This window comes from Oncorhynchus nerka, linkage group LG3 (genome assembly GCF_034236695.1).
Source record: "Oncorhynchus nerka isolate Pitt River linkage group LG3, Oner_Uvic_2.0, whole genome shotgun sequence".
Taxonomy (NCBI): Eukaryota; Metazoa; Chordata; class Actinopteri; order Salmoniformes; family Salmonidae; genus Oncorhynchus; species Oncorhynchus nerka.
In genome coordinates this window covers 42,404,140-42,426,751 of record NC_088398.1, presented here as the reverse complement: position 1 = coordinate 42,426,751, position 22,612 = coordinate 42,404,140, and the positions used below count along the sequence as shown (strand labels likewise).

Below are 22,612 nucleotides of genomic sequence, written 5' to 3'. Positions count from 1 at the left end.
GGCACACAGTCTGGCTCTGCTGTGGCTCTGACTCCGAGTAGTGAAGCCTGGATCCGGAGGCCTGTTCCAGCCCAAGAACCACCACCCAAGACTGTGTGTGTGTTTGCTTGTGTATACCTGTGTGTATATGTGTTTGTGTGGGTGCGTGAGTGCGTGTGCATGTGTGCTGAATCCTGTCCAGCACAGCTCTGGAATCGATTTGGGGGGGAATGAAAATAAGCCCTTTAAGAACCTATTAGCGAACTTTAATGAAATCACTGTGCAGGGTGTAGAGGGAGTTTTCTTAATGTAATCACCATCCCCTTCCTCTCTTTGGGGGAAACAAACGTATTTAACCTAGAAAGCCAACACAGTGGCCTATCACACACACACACACACACACACAATCATTTTCACCCTCTCCATACATCAGGTTTCTATTGGGACCTATAGAGAGAAAGGGGCAACCTGGGATTCAAACGACAACACAGCGATACCCCGCCACTTTTTTTGTTAAACGGCTGAGGGATGAGGTAAAACAAGCTTATATTTTGGGTACTGATGGGGCACGACAGTTGAACCAAACGCACTATGAGGCCTTTATTAGTTACATAATCTTCAAGAATCAATGACCTGCACCTTTAGCATGAAATAAATCATCAAATAAATACTACAAAGACTGAACTGTATTGTAGGCAACTAAAAAAAAGGTCAATTGTATTAAATTATATTATTTTATACGAATACAATTGCTCAGAGAAAGAGCTTCTGTTTAACTAGTGATACTTTTTTCCATCCCTTTCAATACCTTACCTTTCGAGAGTAACGGCACTGAGCCTTTTTCTCAAATGTTTTATGAGATTGAAGAACACTTTGGGATGGATCTTAGACCATCCCACCGTACATCCTTGATCATCCACCACCAGATTTGACAGTAGGTATGGGGTTCTTTTCTGCTTATGCGTCCTTATTTCGACAACCAACCCCCCCCCCCCCCCCTGCTGGTATGCGTGGTGGCCAAAGAGCTCAATTCTCACGTCATCCAACAAAATGTAAACGCCTGGTGCTTTGGTCAGATGACATGAACATTTAGCTTTTTGGCCACGCATGGTGGGTTTTGGAGCCTCTTCTGAGAATGCATCAGCAGACAATAACCTCATACCTAGTGTAAGATATGATGATGGATTTTTGATGTTTATGGGGCTATTTGGCTTCCACTGGTCCTGGGGCTATTTGGCTTCCACTGGTCCTGGGGCCCTTGTTAAGGTCAACGGCATCATGAACTTTACCCAGTTCCAGGACATTTTAGCCAAAAACCTGGTTGCCTCTGCTGGGAGGCTGAATCTTGGCCGCAAGTGGACTTTCCAGCAATACAGTAACCCGAAGCACACATCAATATTCACAAAGAAATGGATAGTTGACCTCAAAATTGACATTTTGCAATGGCCATCTCAGTCTCTGGACATGAACACCATTGAAAACGTGGTTTGAATTGAAGATGCCAGTCCATAAGAGCAGACAAAGGATATCAAGGATCTGGAAGGATTCTGTTTGGAGGAATGGTCTAAGATCCCTCCCAACGTGTTCTCCAATCTCATAAAACATTTAGCAAAAAGGCTCAGTGCCGACATCCACGCAAGGTGAGGTATTGAAAGGTATTGAAAAGAGGGATGCCAATCATTTTCACCCATATCTCTTTGAGAGGAAATATATATATATACTTATTAAACAAAATATTTTTCTCTGAAGAATTGTATTAGTTTAAAATAATATAATTTTCTGCATTTGTGAGCATAAAATATAGTGTAATGGGTGTGTGTCAGTGGCAGCGAAGTCAGGCGCAGGAAAACAAACTTGGTATAAACGGAGTCGTTTAATAAGTGCTCATAAAACTCCAAAAACCAAAATATACAAAAAAATGATATAAGCGGGTACAAAACCCATCGCACACCGACACATGACTTGCACATAACATACAATAAAACAATCTCCGACAAGGACATGAGGGGAAACAGAAGGTTAAATACACAACATGTAATTAATGGGATTGGAACCACGTGTGAAGGAAGCCAAGACAAAACCAATGGAAAAAAAAAAATGGATCAGTGATGGCTAGAAGGTTGGTGACGTCGACCGCCGAACACCGCCCGAACAAGGAGAGGGACCGACTTCGGCGGAAGTCGTGACATATAGCCAGTATTTGTATTAATATACATAATACGCTATTATACCGTCTTTTTTGCTCATCTTTATCAAGGAAATCATTTTGGACCTGATCGTATCAATAATTATAAAAGTAAAACAAATAGAAGTAGCAATCATAGATGACCCTTTAAGGGACTTAAGTCTGGATTTACCTGATTATATCATATTAGATGCAAAATGGATGTTGTAAAAGTAACTACATTGACAGAGCGTTCTAGATGAACCAGTGGCTGTTATGTGATATATACTCCTATAAGATTGATGCTTTATGAAAGGTTTATGGCTCTTGGTCCTATGCTTTCATGGGGAGTCAGCATTTCCCTGGCCCTCCATTAGCTGTGGACCAGAAACCTGGGATGCATCCCAATGGCACCCTATTCCCTATAAAGTCCACTACTTTTGACCAGAGCCCTATGAGCCCTGGTCAAAAGTAGTGCACTATAAAGGGAATAGAGAGCCATTTGGGATGCGGGACTGCTTTACGTTACAGTTTAGGAAGGCTTCTCGAGTTAGGTAATGGGACTCATGTAGAAATGAAATTCCTTGTTTGTTATGTAACGGTACATTTTCTTCTCGTTCCTTTTCTGCAGATATTTTCAATGGATTTTTCATTCAAAGGACAAACTCAATTGCTCGTATTCCCTTTGGAAACAATTCCTCTTTTTTTGAGTGTATGATAACACATAAGTTGTAATGTTTTTGATTAAGTAGTAACTTAAAGTTAAACACTGTGCTCATTCTTGTGTAAGTGCAGAAAAGTTGAATTACTCTTGACGGCTTTATTTCCTTTTCTCCTGTATTAGCTTTCTCATAGTTGTAAATCAGGCCTGGTGCTGGCAGGAAAAGCACAACATGGTCGTTTGCCTCTATGGGTGTAATTCTGTAAGATTGAATAGACTTGTAAAAATGCATTTCTGTTCAATTCTGATTTATTTTTTCCTTTGTGATGTAGTGCAACCTAGCTAAGCAAAAAACAAAAAAAATGCCATTTGACACTGCTACAACTGAATATTCTCTTTCTAGAGGACAACATACACTGAGTGTACAAAACATTAGGAACACCTGCTCTTTCCATGACATAGACTGACCAGGCGAAAGCTATGATTCCTTATTGATGTCACCTGCTAAATCCACTTTAATCCGTGTAGCTGAAGGGGAGGAGACCGGTTAAAGAATGATTTTTAAGCCTTGAGACAATTGAGTCTTGGATTGTGTATGTGTGCCATTCAGAGGGTGTATGGGGAAGACAAACTATTTAAGGGCCTTTGAATGGAGGTGCCAGGCGCACCGATTTGAGTGTGTCAAGAACTGCAACACTGCTGTTTTTTTCATGCTCAACAGTTTTCCATGTGTATCAAGAATGGTCCATCACCCAAAGGACATCCAGCCAACTTGACACAACTGTGGAATGCATTGGAGTCAACATGGGCCAGCATCCCAGTGGAACGCTTTTGACACCTTGTAGTGTCCATACCTCGAGGAATTGAGGCAGTTCTGAGGGCTAAAGGGGATGCAACTCAATTTTAGGAAAGTGTTCCTAATATTTTGTACACAGTATATGTGAGATGAGGAAAAATGAGAGAAGTGCAGACGAAGTTACATCACAAATGGCACCCTATTCCCTATATCGTGCACTACTATTGACCAGGGTCATGGTCAAAAGTAGTGCACTTCATAGGGGATAGGGTGCGATTTGGGACCTAGACATGGAGAGGCCATATGGAAAGATAATTGCATTTATTCTTAGTGTGACAGTATCTTTCGACAGCTCCGGGACAAGTAGCTAATGAAATGTCACTTATCTTTAAGCCTCTCATATATTTGCATCTTTCTTTTAATAAAACCAAACATCAAATTTAAATCATAATTTATTGGAAGGTTTTAATCACATAGGCAATGACGTCCAAAGGATACCCGTGCTCCCAGAATGCCTTGCAAGCACCAGACTAGACTGGACTACAGTCAATGGCATATATCAAGTCTTTAGAAAAAAAGGTTTAACATTACCATGCCTCACCTATGGTTCAGCCCCAAAAAACAACATTGTAAAAAACCCATTTCCGCAAAAGAATATATAAAGTCTTCGCACATGTTCAGTTTGTAAAAAAATCATATTTACACTGTTAAAATTAACACATGATCATGTAACATTGTTATGTCACTTACCCTGAACCTAAACAACCCCTCTCTCTTCTTCTCTCTCTGTGTCCCCGCCCCCAGTCCCTTTTCCATGCCAATTCCCTCCAGAAGACGCACCAGAGTGCACTGCAGGTGCAGCAGAAGGCTGAGGTCATGCTCCAGGCGGGCCATTTTGACCCGGACGGCATACGGGCCTGCGCCGAGAAGGTGGCCATGCACTGGCAACAGCTCATGCTCAAGATGGAGGATCGACTCAAGCTGGTCAACGCTTCTGTGGCCTTCTACAAGACCTCAGAGCAGGTGTGTGTCCACACCACCCCCACATAGCGCTCCCTGAATTGTTTTTAGGTGTGTCGGAATCACTCAAGAACCACCTCGAGCGTTTCCCATCCATTGAGACAAATGGTGGTGGTGGCCTGGATGGCCTCCATCTTGTCATCCTGTCCCTATAGAAAAGGCTGCATATTGGTAGAATGTCCTGTTCTGTGATGGCACCTCGAAATTGTGTCCAACCTAACATGAAGACTAACTGAGACCCCTGTGCCCTCCTCAGGTGTGCAGTGTGCTGGAGAGTCTGGAGCAAGAGTACAGGAGAGATGAGGACTGGTGTGGTGGCCATGACAAGCTGGGAGCCATGGCCGAGACGGACCATGTCATCCCCCTCATCAGCAAACACCTGGAGCAGAAGGAAGCCTTCCTCAAGGTACAGCAGAGCAACATGGTTGTGTCTCAAATGGTTTCCCTATTCCCTGTGCCTCCTTTGTCTGTGGCGGTACATCGTGTTCGTCTGCAATTGAAATAATAAACCAACACAGACAATTAGCTAGTTTACAGTACAGATAAATACGTAGCTAGCTAGCAATCCCATTTAGCTACAAACTTAGCAAACAAACAGATGAAGCTAACTAGCTAACTAGCTAGTAGCCACACTAGCTGGGTCATTGACTCAAGATCAAGAACCGTCGCCACCCCTCTTTGTTCCTTTTCCCCAAACGGGGCAAATGCATAACAGCATAATGACCCAGCTTGCTAGCTAGAATCAAAATGGAAAACTTCCAGGGAAAATTCAGTGGTATCACTAACTATGTAAGGACGACAGTAATAAAATGTACACTTGAAACTAGCTAACGTTACAGAATAAATAGCGAGAGCAATATTAGCAAGCTAATACATTAGCTAGCTTTCTAACATTAGCGAGCTAGCTAACATTAGCTGGCTAATGGCGGGCCAGCTAGCTAAAAAGGCTCTTACAACAGCTCTTTCAAAAGTAACTAGCTAGTGTTGCTAACATTTCATTCCTCTCCCTTCTCCTTTTTTTATTGTCTTCTTCTTCCGTCTTCTGCATCTCTCTGCTCTGCTCGATCTTTTCATTTTCGGAATACCACATGTACAGAATGAGAAGCAGATTTAGACAAACAAGATCGTCATTGCTGTGTTTGTAATTACCTCCAACAAAGATTTTCTATTATATTGACAAGATAGTTGAATGACCGCTCTAACAATGGAAATACATGAGGTGAGATTGGAATGGACAATTCTTGCCAATGAGAGGGCAGATATACATGTGAACAACAGGCACAACTCTATACATTTTATTTTTTACATTTTCTAGTTGATGAAATGCCACGTGCATCCACTTATATCAGTGCATTTGTGACAAACTAACCATTAAGAACGTTATGTTCGATCAAATAAGCCTCTCGTAGCAAATTAACGGTTAAATCTTTTGTTGACCAAATTCGACACTCTCTCGTTGACCTCCATACAGAAATTATTTTCGTAGACAGATTTTCATCCTCTGCCTCCAACCAGAATAATGCCGATTTATATTTTCATCACCCTTTTGAAGCATTTCTGACATCGTCAATAGTTTGCTCCTTCCTAGGGAGGGTGAAGTTGACCCTGGACGCTAATCTTGGGTCAGTTATGCATTTCCCCCTTAACCTAATGGTTAAGGATTTGATTGGGGGAGAGGATTCTGATCCTAGGTGTATACCTAGGCGAGAGCATGAAGTTTCCCAATGGTACAGATCAGCTTCCCCAAATAAGAGAAATGCAAAACTGACCCAAGAATAGCTAGGGGCAACTTCACCCTAACTCCCCCAGCTCCTAAGAATCACCCAGGGTGATGAAAACACACCTCCCAAAACTGACACCAGCGCTGCATGGAATAACACCAGTAGGGCACGACTTTTGATCTACTTTTTTACAAGGGCCCATAGGGCTCTGGACAAAAGTAGTGCACTATAGGGAATTAGGGTGCCATTTGGGACGCAACCCATGTTCTGTGGATCATTAATTTGCTGCATATTCACAGAACATGAACTCGGGCTGTTCTGTCTGTCTGATTCTCTTCAGTGGGACACATCTGTATTCTGAAACACGTAGCCGTTAGGATTCATATTGATTTTCCCTTTACAGAACTGAAATACATGTCCACCTCTTGCAAGACATGTTGTGAATGCCACTTTACTTGTTGTCAACTAAAAACGAATAACCATGTTGACAGTGATGTGTCTATGATGTCACACATGCAATATCTTAACCTCAGTTTCAATGTATTCTGGATGGTAGTTGTGGATATGTCGTCCGTTGCAATGATCCTGTTTCGACAATGTCCCTTCTTGTGTCCCAGGCATGCACGTTGGCCAGGAGAAATGCTGAGGTGTTCCTGAAGTATATCCACAGGAACAACGTGGGTATACCTGGTGCTTCAGGCCACGCCAGAGGACCCGAGCAGCAGGTTAAAGGTCAGTCACAACAGCCCTATTACACGATCATGGGCTTGTGTCCCAAATGGCACCCTAAATGGCACCTTATTCACATTATAGTAGCTAATAATAATTATATTTAATTTGTGGAGTGCGTCTCCCCAGACTCACTGCACGCCTACTTTTGACCAGCGCTGGCCAAAAGTAGTGAACTATATAAGGGATAACAGGGTGTCATTTGGGACGCACATATATTGACTACTGAGCACCAGACCTTATACCTTACTGTTACTAACTCTTTTATTGCTCTTTTTCTTTATGAAATGTACATATTTATTTTTACGTTCAGTTGAACTTCTAGTTTCTTATGTCCTATATGGACTATATGGACTAGTTTGGGTTGTGTTTGAAACCACTGTGTTGACGATATGCTAACTTCTTTCTGTGCTCCCTGGTCTCCTTCCCCTCTCTAGCCATCCTCAATGAGCTGCTCCAGAGGGAGAACCGGGTTCTGCACTTTTGGACCATGAAGAAACGGCGCCTGGAGCAGTGCCAGCAGTACGTGGTGTTCGAACGCAGCGCCAAACAGGTGAGCTAGATGGACACTCAATCACTATGGTACTTTTTAATGGTAAATTTACAAACATATATTCATGATAAATAGATTTGAAACGTGTATCTCGTTGTGGTAAATGGTGGAATATAAGTATAGCCAGTTATAATTGTAATGGCTTAGAAGATAAGAAGAAAAGAAGAACAATATTTACCTGGCTCAAAGAGAAGGAATATAATATCTATTGTTTACAGGAAACTCATTCAACAATTTTAGATGAAGTTGTGTGGAAAAAGGACTGGGGGGGGTGAAATATACTTCTCCCATGGGGAAAGAAACTCAAAAGTGATATTAATCAACAGTAATTTTGATCCGAATGTGCAAATTGTCCAAACAGATCCCGTAAGGTAGATGGATGATTTTAAATATGTTATTGGACTATAAACAGATATGGGTCATTAACCTTTACGGACCAAATAATGATGATCCACGCTTCATTGAAAGTATATATAATAAATGATCAACCCTACAAGACTATTATCATGGTGGGAGATTTTAATACTGTTTTAAATACCTCAATGGACCATAAAGTATATCACACTACACACTATCACCCTCATGCTCTTAAGGAAATCATGACTGTCATTGATATATTGGAACTAGTGGATATATGGAGGCTTAAATATCCTGACCTAGTGAGATATACAGTGGGGAGAACAAGTATTTGATACACTAAAGATTTTGCAGGTTTTCCTACTTACAAAGCATGTAGAGGTCTGTAATTTTTATCATAGGTACACTTCAACTGTGAGAGACGGAATCTAAAACAAAAATCCAGAAAATCACATTGTATGATTTTTAAGTAATTAATGTGCATTTTATTGCATGACATAAGTATTTGATACATCAGAAAAGCAGAACTTAATATTTGGTACAGAAACCTTTGTTTGCAATTACAGAGATCATAAGTTTCCTGTAGTTCTTGACTAAGTTTGCACACACTGCAGTAGGGATTTTTGCCCACTCCTCCATACAGACCTTCTCCAGATCCTTCAGGTTTCGGGGCTGTCGCTGGGCAATACGGACTTTCAGCTCCCTCCAAAGATGTTCTATTGGGTTCAGTTCTGGAGACTGGCTAGGCCACTCCAGGACCTTGAGATGCTTCTTACGGAGCCACTCCTTAGTTGCCCTGGCTGTGTGTTTCGGGTCGTTATCATGCTGGAAGACCAAGCCACAACCCACATTCAATGCTCTTACTGAGGGAAGGAGGTTGTTGGCCAAGATCTTGCGATACATGGCCCCATCCATCCTCCCCTCAATACGTTGCAGTCGTCCTGTCCCCTTTGCAGAAAAGCATCCCCAAAGAATGATGTTTTCACCTCCATGCTTCACGGGTGGGATGGTGTTCTTGGGGTTGTACTCATCCTTCTTCTTCCTCCAAACACGGCGAGTGGAGTTTAGACCAAAAAGCGCTATTTTTGTCTCATCAGACCACCACCTTCTCCCATTCTTCCTCTGGATCATCCTGATGGTCATAGGCAAACTTCAGATGGGCCTGGACATGCGCTGGCTTGAGCAGGGGGACCTTGCGTGCGCTGCAGGATTTTAATCCATGACGGCGTAGTGTGTTACTCATGGTTTTCTTTGAGACTGTGGTCCCAGCTCTCTTCGGGTCATTGACCAGGTCCTGCCGTGTAGTTCTGGGCTGATCCCTCACCTTCCTCATGATCATTGATGCCCCACGAGGTGAGATCTTGCATGGAGCCCCAGACCGAGGGTGATTGACCGTCATCTTGAACTTCTTCCATTTTCTAATAATTGCGCCAACAGTTGTTGCTTTCTCACCAAGCTGCTTGCCTATTGTCCTGTAGCCCATCCCAGCCTTGTGCAGGTCTACAATTTTATCCCTGATGTCCTTACACCCTCTCTGGTCCTGGCCGTTGTGGAGAGGTTGGAGTCTGTTTGATTGAGTGTGTGGACAGGTGTCTTATACAGGTAACGAGTTCAAACAGGTGCAGTTAATACAGGTAATGAGTGGAGAACAGGAGGGATTCTTAAAGAAAAACTAACAGGTCTGTGAGAGCCAGAATTCTTACTGGTGATCAAATACTTATGTCATGCAATAAAATGCAAATTAATTACTTAAAAATCATACAATGTGATTTTCTGGATTTTTGTTTTAGATTCCGTCTCTCACAGTTGAAGTGTACATATGATGAAAATTACAGACCTCCACATGCTTTGTGAGTAGGAAAACCTGCAAAATCATCAGTGTATCAAATACTTGTTCTCCCCACTGTACATGGCGGAGGCTCAATCAAGCTAGTTGTCTTTACTTCTTTCTTATGTAATTTCTTATGTCACCAAAAGTTTAAAAAATGTTGATAGCGGATAGAATGCAGTCGGACCATCAGATAATTGGCATATACATTACTCTTACCACGTGGGCGAGGATATTGGAAATGTAATCGAAGCCTATTGGACGATAACTTGTTTTTAAGTAGGACAGAGGCATTTATAACTGAATATTTTCATACTGTACTGTAGGTACAGCAAATCCCCATATTGTATGGGACACTTTTAAATGTGACTTTAGAGGCCATGCAATTCAGTACTCGTCTCTAAAACAAACAAAAAATTAGGTCAAAAGAGTCCATACAAACAAAGGAAATAGAAGGTTTAACAGAACAGATAGATAGCAATAAAAACTGTCCCATAAGGGCCCAGAATAGGTTAGAGGAACAACAAAACGAAATGGAGGTACTTATTCAAGAAAGATCAAGTGTAAAATATTCTAAAAATAAAGCAAACTGGATGGAATGTGGGGGAAAACGCACCAAATCATTTTTTCATCTTCGACAAAGAAATGCGATTAAAAATAATTTACTGAAACTTGTTAGAAATGACAGTCACCCATGATTCACCAAATTATATTTTGAAAGAGGTACTTTAAGCATATGTTTTCATTTCAGTCTTCTCCATCTCCTCTAACCGAAGCTAATTGTATGGATTTTTTTCCTATGAATAATGTAAAATTAACAGCTGTACAGAAAGACTCATGTGAAGGAGAAATTACAGAGGAGGAACTTCGTGATGCAATTAAAGCCTTTAAGGCTGGCAAAACTCAAAGGCTCAAACCTTTTTTTGATATACTCAGAGGACCGCCATTAGCATGTTTTAACCACTCCTATGTAAATTGTAGATTATCAGACCCTCAACAAGAAGGTCTGATTTCGTTATTACTGAAACAAGTGGGAAATATACAGATCCAGTCCATAAAAAAAAATGGGGGCCCCTTACACTTCAATGTTGTGATGCAAAAAAATATAGCAAAATGTATAATGCATAGAATTAAAAAGGTTTTGTCGGACATTATTAATTCTAATCAGACGATACATTGGAGATAATATAAGGCAAGTACTGGAAACAGTAGAACACTATTTTTTAAAATGTTTTATTTCACCTTTATTTAACCAGGTAGGCTAGTTGAGAACAAGTTCTCATTCACAACTGCGACCTGGCCAAGATAAAGCAAAGCAGTTCAACACACAGAGTTACACATGGAATAAACAAACAAAGAGTCAATAATACAGTAGGAAAAAAAGTATATATACAGTGTGTGCAAATTAGGTAAGATAAGGGAGGTAAGGCAATAAAATAGGCCATAGTGGTGAGGTAATTACGATATAGCAATTAAGCACTGGAGTGATAGATGTGCAGAAGATGAATGTGCAAGTAGAGATACTGGAGTGCAAAAGAGCAAAATAAATAAATACAGAATGGGGATGAGGTAGTTGGATGGGCTATTTACAGATGGGCTATGTACAGGTGCAGTGATCTGTGAGCTGCTCTGACAGCTGGTGCTTGAAGTTAGTGAGGGAGTTAAGAGTCTCCAGCTTCAGCGATATTTGTAGTTCATTCCAGTCATTGGCAGCAGATAACTGGAAGGAAAGGCTGCCAAAGGAGGAATTGTCATTGGGGGTGACCAGTGAAATATACCTGCTGGAGCACATGCTGCGGGTGGAAAAATGGGAAACCAGGTCTGCTATTCATAGCTGACTTTGAAAAGGCTTTTGATAAAGTACGACTGGAGTTTATATATAAAAGCCTGGAACATTTCAATTTTGGACAATCTCTTATAAAATGGATTAACGTTATGTATAGTAACCGTCTGAGTAAAATAGTAAATAATGGCTACTTCGCAGAAAGTTTTAAACTGTCAAGAGGAGTAAAACAAGGTTGTCCACTATCGGCATATCTATTTATTATGGCCATGGAAATGTTAGCTATTAAAATCAGATCCAACAATAATATCAAGCGATTAGAAATCCAGGGCTTAAAAACATAGGTGTCATTGTACGCTGATGATTCATGTTTTCTTTTAAATCCACAATTTGGATCCATCCACAGCCTCATAGAGGATCTAGATACGTTTTCTAACCTCTCTGGATTACAACCAAATTATGATAAATTAAATGATGATATTACGTATTGGATCACAAAAAAATACAACGTTTACATTACCGTGTAGTTAACCAATAAAATGGTCTGATAGTGATGTGGATATACCCGGTATATATATCCTGAAATAAAGAATTTATCTCACTCTTGCTACCATGGAATGGTAAATACCTGTCTATTTGTGGAAAAATCAACCTGAATAACTCTTTAGTCATATCCCAGTGTACCTTTTTGCTTATGGTCTTGCCTACACATAGCGAACAGTTTTTAAAAAATATTCCATTTAATTTTGAATGGCAAGAAGTACAAAATTTAACACGTCTGTTTATATAATGAATATCAATTCAAAGGGAATACATGATCACATATTAAAGCATTAGACCTCTCACTAAAGGCTTCAGTCATACAAAAGTTATACTTAAATCCGAACTGGTTCGCTAGCAAATTAGTAATAATGTCTCACCCTATGTTCAAGAATGGCTTTTTTCACTTAATTCAGATTGCAACCTCTCACTTTCAGTTATTTGAAAAGGAAATCATCTCCCAAATATCGCTATTTTTCAAACAAGCCATAGAAATGTGGTTGCAATTTCAATTTAATCCACCAGGAAAGACAGAACAAATAGTACAACAAATATTGTGGATAAACTCAAATATACTATTTATATCATAAATAGGACTGGTGGAGTTGTCACACATGCAGCAAACAAAAACATATGGAAATGTCGGCTCTACCCAAAATTACAACTAATTGCAGCATTACCGCAAAAAAATGGAAGAGGAAAGTGGAAGAGGGAAAAGTAAGGAACTTGTCTGTTGGCCCTGCATTAAAGACCATAATTGGTTAAAGAAAATTGTGATAAATAAAAAATTATACCAGTTATACCAAAAAATTGACGCCCGTGCCATATAGATTGCAAAATAGTTGGGAATAGATTTGTGACATACTGATTCCATGACGCATGGTTTATGAACTGATACACAAGACAACGGCGGATTCAAAAATGAGAATTTTTCCATTTATTCTTGCAACCAATAGAATGTTATTTATATGGGGGATACAACCTTGCCAGCTCTGCAGATTTTGCTGCGAAGAGACAGCGTCATTAGATCATTTGTTTTTGTACTGTCCATATGTAGCTCGTTTTTGGTCACAGGTCCAGGAATGGGCGGAAGAATTGCAATATTTACCTGAAGCTTACTCCGCAGAATGCACGACTGGGTGATCTGAAAAGTCATAGTCTATCGATCAATATTATAATAATACTTTTAACAACAAACAAAAAAATAATTTACAAGTATACAACAATGAGAATAGAAAGGTTCAGAACTTTTGTGAAACATCACAGCTGAAAAAATATATGGCAAATAGAAATCCAATATGGATGGTTCTAAGAGATATAGGGGAGGGGTTGAATGGAGCTGAAAGTTGGGACTAATAACAACAAGAAACTAACATAAAACATACTGTGTCCGTAAAATGTATATAGGTTCAGAACGTTTGTGAAAGAACACAGTTTGAAAGATATGGCAAACCGGGTGGACATCAGAAATAGTTGGGAGAGGTTGAGGGTAGAGGAAGGACAGGAGTAAAAACAAACCAAATAGAACTATTGTAAAATAGACTGTGCATAAAATGTACATAGTAAGCAGGAAGTAGAAGCCAAAGCATTGTTAGAGGAGGGGTGGTAGGGTTAGAAAGTAATAAAGGAAAATCTATTTTAAAAAGATATGTGTATATATATATGTTATATATGTATTTATATGAATGTGTATGTATGCAAACTCAGCAAAAAAAAGAAACATCCTCTCACTGTCAACTACGTTTATTTTCAGCAAACTTAACATGTGTAAATATTTGTATGAACATGACAAGATTCAACAACTGAGACAAACTGAACAAGTTCCACAGACATGTGACTAACCAAAATGGAATAATGTGTCCCTGAACAAAATGGGGGGGGGTGAAAATCAAAAGTAACAGGCAGTATCTGGTGTAGCCACCAGCTTCATTAAGTACTGCAGTGAATCTCCTCCTCATGGACTGCACCAGATTTGCCAGTTCTTGCTGTGAGATGTTACCCCACTCTTCCACCAAGGCACCTGCAAGTTCCCGGACATTTCTGGGGGGAATGGCCGTAGCCCTCACCCTCCGATCCAACAGGTCCCAGACGTGCTTAATGGGATTGAGATCCGGGCTCTTCGCTGGCCATGGCAGAACACTGACATTCCTGTCTTGCAGGAAATCACGCACAGAACGAGCAGTATGGCTGGTGGCATTGTCATGCTGGAGGGTCATGTCAGGATGAGCCTGCAGGAAGCGTACCACATGAGGGAGGAGGATGTCTTCCCTGTAAAGCACACCGTTGAGATTGCCTGCAATAACAACAAGCTCAGTCCGAGGATGCTGTTACACACCGCCGCAGACCATGACGGACCCTCCAACTCCAAATCGAGTACAGGTCTCAGTGTAACGCTCATTCCTTTGACGATAAACGCGAATCCGACCATCACCTCTGGTGAGACAAAACTCGTCAGACAAAACTCGTCAGTGAAGAGCACTTTTTGCCCGTCCTGTCTGGTCCAGCGGCGGGGAGTTTGGCCCATAGGCAACGTTGTTGCCGGTGATGTCTGGTGAGGACCTGCCTTTCAACAGGCCTACAAGCCCTCAGTCCAGCCTCTCTCAGCCTATTGCGGACAGTCTGAGCACTGATGGAGCGTTCCTGGTGTAACTCGGGCAGTTGTTGTTGCCATCCTGTACCTGTCCCGCAGGTGTGATGTTCAAATGTACCGATCCTGTGCAGGTGTTGTTACACGTGGTCTGCCACTGTGAGTACGATCAGCTGTCCGTCCTGTCTCCCTGTAGCGCTGTCTTAGGCTTCTCACAGTACGGACATGGCAATTTATTGCCCTGGCCACATCTGCAGTCCTCATGCCTCATTGTAGCATGCCTAAGGCATGTTCACGCAGATGAGCAGGGACCCCGGGCATCTTTCTTTTGGTGTTTTTCAGAGTCAGTAGAAAGGCCTTTTTAGTGTCCTACGTTTTCATAACTTGTGACTTTAATTGCCTACCGTCTGTAAGCTGTTAGTGTCTTAACCACTGTTCCACAGGTGCATGTTCATTAATTGTTTATTGTTCATTAAACAAGCATGGGAATCAGTGTTCAAACCCTTTACAATGAAGATCTGTGAAGTTATTTGGATTTGTACGAATCACCTTTGAAAGACAGGGTCCTGAAAAAGGGACGTTTCTTTTTTTGCTGAGTTTATGTATATGTATATTTGCAAAAATATATATGGGTGATTGGTGATGCAGACAATTACATTGATGGAAGCTACAATCTATCTGCAGTACTAAAGCTGATCTACCCCCTAAAAATACAAATTGAAAAACAACAACAAAAAACAGGTGAGCTCTCCTGAACGCAGCCCAAGCACTCCGAGTGCTGTGTTTATACTGCATGTCCATAGCATCTGGCCCTGGACTAGACCCAGCCAGGGATACGTGGGGTTTTTGTTTGTTTTCGATGGCCAGCACAGCCACCGATGAAAGATAGAGGGCATGCAGAGAGGGAGAGAGGAATATGGAAAGAGGGAGCTCTTCACTCCCCCCTGTCCCGTCTGTCTCCGCAGGCCTTAGACTGGATCCAGGAAACAGGAGAGTATTACCTCTCCACTCACACCTCCCCTGGAGAGAGCGGCGAGAGGAGTCAGGAACTGCTGAAGGAGTACGAGGAATTCAGAGTCTCCGCCAAGGTGTGGACCTGGAGCTGGGAAGCAGATCTAGGCTTCGTTCCAAATGGCACCTTACTCCCTATGTAGTGCACTGCTTTTGGAGTAGGGTGCCATCTGGTACGCAGCCCTAGAGCTACTGTTCGGAGTCTGCTCAGACTCCCTCACTTACTCCTGACCCTATACCTGCGTATGATATTAGCCAAACATTTCCACTGCAGCCTGCCTTGTGTCTGCCTGTCTACAGCCCAGTGGTTCAGGCAGCAAGCAAGTGTTAGAGATCTCTCCTGAGGCGTGTTTGCACTCTCTCAAGCGTCCGCCTAGACACTGACGGGGAGTGTGGAGGCTACAGATGATTGAAACACTCACACACGATCATGCTTACACACACACACATGTATAATAATACACACACATTATGCAAACTCACATACACACACTTATACACGTCATCTCTCTATGTGCTTCCTACAGCAAACCAAGGAGAAGGTGAAGCTCCTCATTCAGCTGGCCGACAGCTTTGTGGAAAAGGGCCATGTGCACGTCACCGAGCTGAAGAAGTGGGTCACCACGGTGGACAAGCGCTACCGAGACTTCTCCCTCCGGATGGGGAAGTACCGTTCTAGCCTGGAGAAATCACTGGGCATCAGCTCCGAGGTAAGGTCCCCTGGGGGGCCCCTAAGGACTTAAGGGCTAACCCCACCTGCTGTGAACGCTCATTTATCAACACGAACACCAATCCCTGGTCACTAATTAGGCTCAGTCTTTCGACTGCTGACAACTGTGTTTTCAAAGGACGTATGGAATGAAACAAATTTTGTCAAACATATGATATTCCTCATTTGTGCTCCCTTGAGTGTATAGTCCTTCACCTGCTGCTGTTGTCATAGCTCCCTTAGTGGTCACCTCCTCTGTAGCATGGTCCTGCAAATACACGTGAGTGGGACTGTCTTACAAATGGAAGACGTCCACAAAGCTTAGTACAGTAGCTAGTATCTCTACCACCTTGGGGCAAAGAAAACCAGGGGCAAGACCCAACACATCTCAGTTTGAAGTCCTCATCTCGACACACAGGCATCAATTCCTCCTCTAATTGAAACACAGTCTGTTCGAAAAGTCTATTTCATGTGTACGTGCTGTGTCATCATGGAACATGTTGAAAGGTGTGCATCCAAAATGGCACCCTATTCACCTATGCAGGGCACAACATTTGACCAGGGCCCATAGAGCTCTGGTATAAAGTAGTGCACTACACAGGGAATAGGGTGTCATTTGGGACCTGTGCTGAGCTCTCCCTCTGTCTCTGGTAGGATAATAAGGACTTGGAGCTGGACATCATCCCAGCCAGCCTGACCGATCCTGGGGAGGTGAAGCTCCGCGACCCCAACCACGAGGTCAACGAGGAGAAGAGGAAGTCAGCCAGGAAGAAAGAGTGAGTGCACGCTACAGACACTACAGAGGAACAGGGACAAATCGCCGGAAGAAGCAAGTGTTGCAAGTGTGGCTTTTGATAAGGTGTATAGGCCTATGATTAACATTCCGTGATGTGCTGGGGTCTAGTGGTAGTGCTGTCACCTGTTGCCGCCGGACCAGATATGGCCTTGGAGGCAGTGGTTCGGTCCTTCGCTCACTTTCTCTTCTGTATCCCTCTCTTATATGCAGTATATACAACTCTAAATGTGTTTACAAAATAGCAAAACACAATTGATGGTGCAGTTCATGTGATCTGGCTAGATGTTGTCATTGGTAGTCTTGGAATGGGGATGCGGGAGGAGACTACGGGTTCGTCCCAAATGGCACCCTATGGGCGCTGATCGAAAAGTAGTGCACTATGTCGGGAACAGGGAGCTGTTTGAAACACAGACGACGTCATAGCTGGTTGCTGATATATTTTATGTGTGTATTTATCCAGGTTCATAATGGCTGAACTCCTTCAGACTGAGAAGGCCTACGTCAGGGACTTGCATGAATGTTTAGAGGTAAGCTTTCCCCCCTTCCATTTTCACTTGGCAATTAAAACGTTCTTCATTTCAGGGATCTTTTGGCCTTGGTATGTCCTTAAAGAGGGGGTTCCTGGGTGTTTTCATGATATAATGAGTCAGGTTCTACGTTTTTTTGTTTTTCACCACTCTACAGTCATTGTACTTCAATTACAATTAACATTTTAGTTATCCATTAACATTTAGGGCTCCCGAGTGGCGCAGCGGTCTAAGGCACTGCATTTCAGCACTTGAGGCATCACTACAGACACCCTAGTTTGAATCCAGGCTGTATCTCAACCAGCTGTGATTGGGAGTCCCACAGGGCGGTGCACAATTGGCCCAGCGTCGCCCGTGTTTGGCCGGTGTAGGCTGTCATTGTAAATAAGAATTTGTTCTTAACTGACTTGCCTAGTTAAATAAAGGTTAAAAAAATGTTTTTATCCAGAGCAACTTACAGTCGGTGCATTCAACTAAGTTTAATAATAGGAGAAAACAAACAAGTGCGGGTGTGAGTCCAAGAAAGAGAAGTCCATCGTTTTTGTGAGGATCGGTTGTAGTAGGACATGATAGCGTGTGATGTTTCCTGTGTCCTCCTCCTGTCTAGACGTACCTGTGGGAGATGACAAGTGGGGTGGAGGAGATTCCTCCTGGCATCGTCAACAAGGAGCACATCATCTTTGGCAACATCCAGGAGATTTATGATTTCCATAACAGGTAGGGATCTCTTTCAAATTGAGGATGCGTCCCAAATGGCACCTTATGCCCTATGTAGTGCACGACCTTTGACCAAGGCAGGGCTCTGGTAGTGCGACCATATAGGGCACAGGGTGTCATCTGTGACACGTCCTTAATTTGAAAGAGATTCCAACTTGTTATGTCAGTTATGTGCATGAGACCAATTCAAATCAGTTCTATTTCATGTGGTTTTGGTTGAGGAAATACTTGTTCTACGATAACCACTGAGTATTCTCATTGTTAACCCTCTCTTTGCGGTTTAATTGCAGCATTTTCCTCAAAGAGCTAGTGAACTATGAGCAGCTACCTGAAGATGTGGGCCATTGTTTTGTCACATGGGTAAGACTCATCCTGTTTTCAGTCAATGGGGCATGTTCGTTAGAGCACACAATTGAAATGTTTTGCAACGGAAACCGAAAATGGGTATTTTTGTTATTGGTCACTCCCAGGTAGTCCCTCCCCGTTTCAGTCGGTTTTGTTCCATTTGGTGCCTAGTGAATACGACCATGGTGTTAGTCTTTTACTTACAATGCCCACAGGGTACTTCTGACTTGTGGCCTTCTGATTGATAATTACATGTGAATGCTGTTTACCTTCTTGCAATTAGTTTATACAACATTGGTAATCAATCAAACAAATGTACAGTATTTTATGATGCCCTTTTTCTCTTGAAAAGATGCATTGGCATATTGTCGTGATATATATGTTAAAAGTAAATGGGTCTTTCTATTACTAAAGGAGCCAATGTGTGACATCACGGTGAAAATGTCAAAATGGTTTGACATACATTTAAATGTGATTTTCTTGTGCCTTCACATGTAGTTTCAGGAATAAAAGTCTAAATAGGCACAATGAGACCATAACACCACCTAGAAACAACAAAACATCTACATGTCATTCAAATTGTCACATGAAACATAGACACCAGGGGTTGGAACCGAAATAATTTTCCCAAGAGTTTTGTTCTGAACAGAACCATCATTTTTTTGTTGCAAAATAAAGTTCTGAGCCCGGTTCGAACCAAAAAAAGTAACAGTTTATATGGTTCCTTTCGGTTCCTTTTTAAACCTCTAAAATAAATATTTTAGCTCGACATTAAATCATTTGGCTTAACGTTGGACCAGCTAGCTAACAAGCTTGTGTGTGGAGAGCGCCACCAGAATTAAAATAAAAACACTTCTTACTTTTTTGTAGTTAATAAATCCATTGTGAAACGTGATAACTATAGTATCCTTAATAACCTCTTAAGCTGACAGTCCGTGAAATCGTATATGTTTACCTTTCGTTATTTTATTGATTTCCCACCGTTAAATAAGTCAGGAGAAAGCCATTCAGACTCCCTAGGGCCATGTAAACGTGCTCTGTCGAATAAATGTGTATTTGCCTCCCTCTGGTGGTCGACGGCATCCACTTCACTGCAACGTTACATCAAAAGAGCGGTCCTTAGAAAAACATTTATCCAGATCGACTGCTTCACGGCACGGACATAGCCGAGCAATTGCTGAGTGTGTCTCAAGCAGGCGGACCTAAATAAATAACTTGCACAGCGCTACAATAAAGAATGCGACCTACACACTTCCTTAAACCTAAAATATGTAAAGAAGTCATTTTCAATGTACCGATTCCATGGCACGTGGTTTATGAATTGATACACAAAATGATGCACGGATTCAAAACTAAATGATTAAACAAAATTTGTGCAACCAATAGAATGTTATATATACAGTGCATTCCGAAAGTATTGAGACACCTTGACTTTTTCCACGTTACAGTCTCATTCTAAAATTGATTCAATTGTTTTTGTTCCCTTATCAACACACGATATCTCATAATGACAAAGCAAAAACAGAAAACATGTACATGCCTGGCGCAGTGGTCTAAGGCACTGCATCGCAGTACTTGAGGTGTCACTACAGACCCGGGTTTGATCCCAGGCTGTGTCTCAGCTGGCTGTGACTGGGAGACCCATGAGGCGGCGCACAATTGGCCCAGCGTCGTCCAGGTTAGGAGAGGGTTTGGGCTGCCGGGATGTCCTTGTCCCATCGCGCTCTAGAAACTCCTTGTGGCCGGCCGGGCGCATGCACGCTGACTTCGATCGCCAGTTGTATGGTGTTTCCTCCGACACATTGGTGCGGCTGGCTTCTGGGTCAAGAAGCAGTGTGGCTTGGCAGGGTCATGTTTCGGAGGACGCATGGCTCTTGACCATTGCCTCTCCCGAGTCCGTACGGGAGTTGCAGCGATGGGACAAGACTGTAACTACCAATTGGATATCATGAAATTGGGGAGAAAAGGGGAGAAAAAAAGTAATGTTAACATTTACATAAGTATTCAGACCTTTTACTCAGTACTTTGTTGAAGCACCTTTGGCAGCGATCACAGCCTTGAATCTTCTTGGGTATGACGCTACAAGATTGGCACACATGTATTTCGGGTGTTTCTCCCATTCTTCTCTGCAGATTCTCTCAAGCTCTGTCAGGTTGGATGAGGAATGTCGCTGCACAGCTATTTTCAGGTCTCTCCAGAGATTTTCGATTCGGGTTCAGGTTCGGGCTCTGGCTGGGCCACTCAAGGACATTCAGAGACTTGTCCAAAAGCCACTCATGCGTTGTCTGGGCTGTGTGCTTAGGGTCATTGTCCTGTTGGAAGGTGAACCTTCACCCCACTCTGAGGTCCTGAGCACTCTGGAGCAGGTTTTCCCCAAGGATCTCTTTGCTCATCTGTCCCTTGATCCTGATTAGTCTCCAAGTCCCTACCGCTGAAAAGCTTCCCCACAGCATGATGCTGTTACCACAATGCTTCATTGTAGGGATGGTGTCAGGTTTCCTCCAGACGTGACACTTGGCATTCAGGCCAAAGATTTCAATCTTTGTTTCATCAGGCTAGATAATCTTGTTTCTCATGGTCTGAGAGTCCTTTAGGTGCCTTTTGGCAAACTCCAAGCGGGCTGTCATGTGCCTTTTACTCAGGAGTGACTTCCGTCTGGCCACTATACCATAAAGGCCTAATTGGTGGAAAGTGGCAGAGATGTTTGGCCTTCTGGAAGGTTCTCCCATCTCAGAGTGACCATCATTTTATTGGTCACCTCCCTGGCCAAGGTCCATATTCCCTGATTGATCAGTTTGCCGGGCAGCCAAGCCCTAGGAAGAGTCTTGGTTGTTCCAAACGTCTTCCATTTAAGAATCAGGCCACTGTGTTCTCGGGGACCTTCAATTCTGCGGAAATGTTTTGGTACCCTTCCCCAGTCCTGTGCCTCGACACAATTTTGTCTTGCAGCTCTACGGACAATTCCTTCGACCTCATGGCTTGGTTTTTGCTCTGACATGCACTGTCAACTGTGGGACATTATATAGACATGTGTGTGCCTTTCCAAGTCATGTCCAATCAATTGAATTTACCACAGGATGATCAATGGAAACAGGATGCACCTGAGTTCAATTTCGAGTCTCATACTGTGGCAAAGGGTCTGAAAAAGTATGTAAATCAGGTGTTTCTGTTTTCGCTTTGTCATTATGAGGTATTGTGTGTAGATTGATGAGGGGAAAAAATATGTAATCCATTTTAGAATAAGGCTGTGACGTAATGAAAGGTTGTTGGTTCGATTTCCCTGCCTACGTGCAAATCTGTCGACGTGCCCTTGAGCAAGGCACTTAGCCTTAATTGCTTCTGTAAGTCACGCTGGATAAGAGTGTCTGCTAAATGACTAAAATATATAATATAATGTGTAAGTGTGACTGACTGACTGTCTACCATAATACCCACGTCCTGTTCTGAAACAACCCCTGTCCTCCAGAGTCTAGACAATTGTGGGGATCTGAGAGGGATTGATGGGTGGTATTTGTATTCAGTAAGGATCCCCTGCTACTCTTCCTAGGGTCCAGCAACATTAAGGCGGTTATATACAATTTGAAATATTACATGACATTACATTTCATAACACTTTACCCACCACATTTAGTGTGTTCCCTCAGGCCACTACTCCACTAGCACATATTTACAATACAACACCCATGTGTACATGTGTGTAGAGTGAGTGTCTTATTATGTGTATGTATATCTGTGTCTATGTGTGTCTCTCTTCACAGTCCCTGCTGTTCCATAAGGTGTATTTTTATT

General features: G+C 42.3%; 1 protein-coding gene across 1 annotated transcript in view; it reads left to right on the top strand.

The window, feature by feature from the left end:
- The window catches only part of LOC115108212 (kalirin-like), a 257,001-nt gene that overhangs the window by 176,803 nt on the left and 57,586 nt on the right, over positions 1-22,612 (top strand). Inside the window, 10 exon segments of the mRNA XM_029632309.2 lie at positions 4,405-4,623; positions 4,877-5,026; positions 6,959-7,073; positions 7,508-7,623; positions 15,684-15,806; positions 16,257-16,439; positions 17,093-17,214; positions 17,695-17,761; positions 18,369-18,478; positions 18,769-18,838. Coding sequence (XP_029488169.2) covers positions 4,405-4,623; positions 4,877-5,026; positions 6,959-7,073; positions 7,508-7,623; positions 15,684-15,806; positions 16,257-16,439; positions 17,093-17,214; positions 17,695-17,761; positions 18,369-18,478; positions 18,769-18,838 — 1,275 coding nt within the window.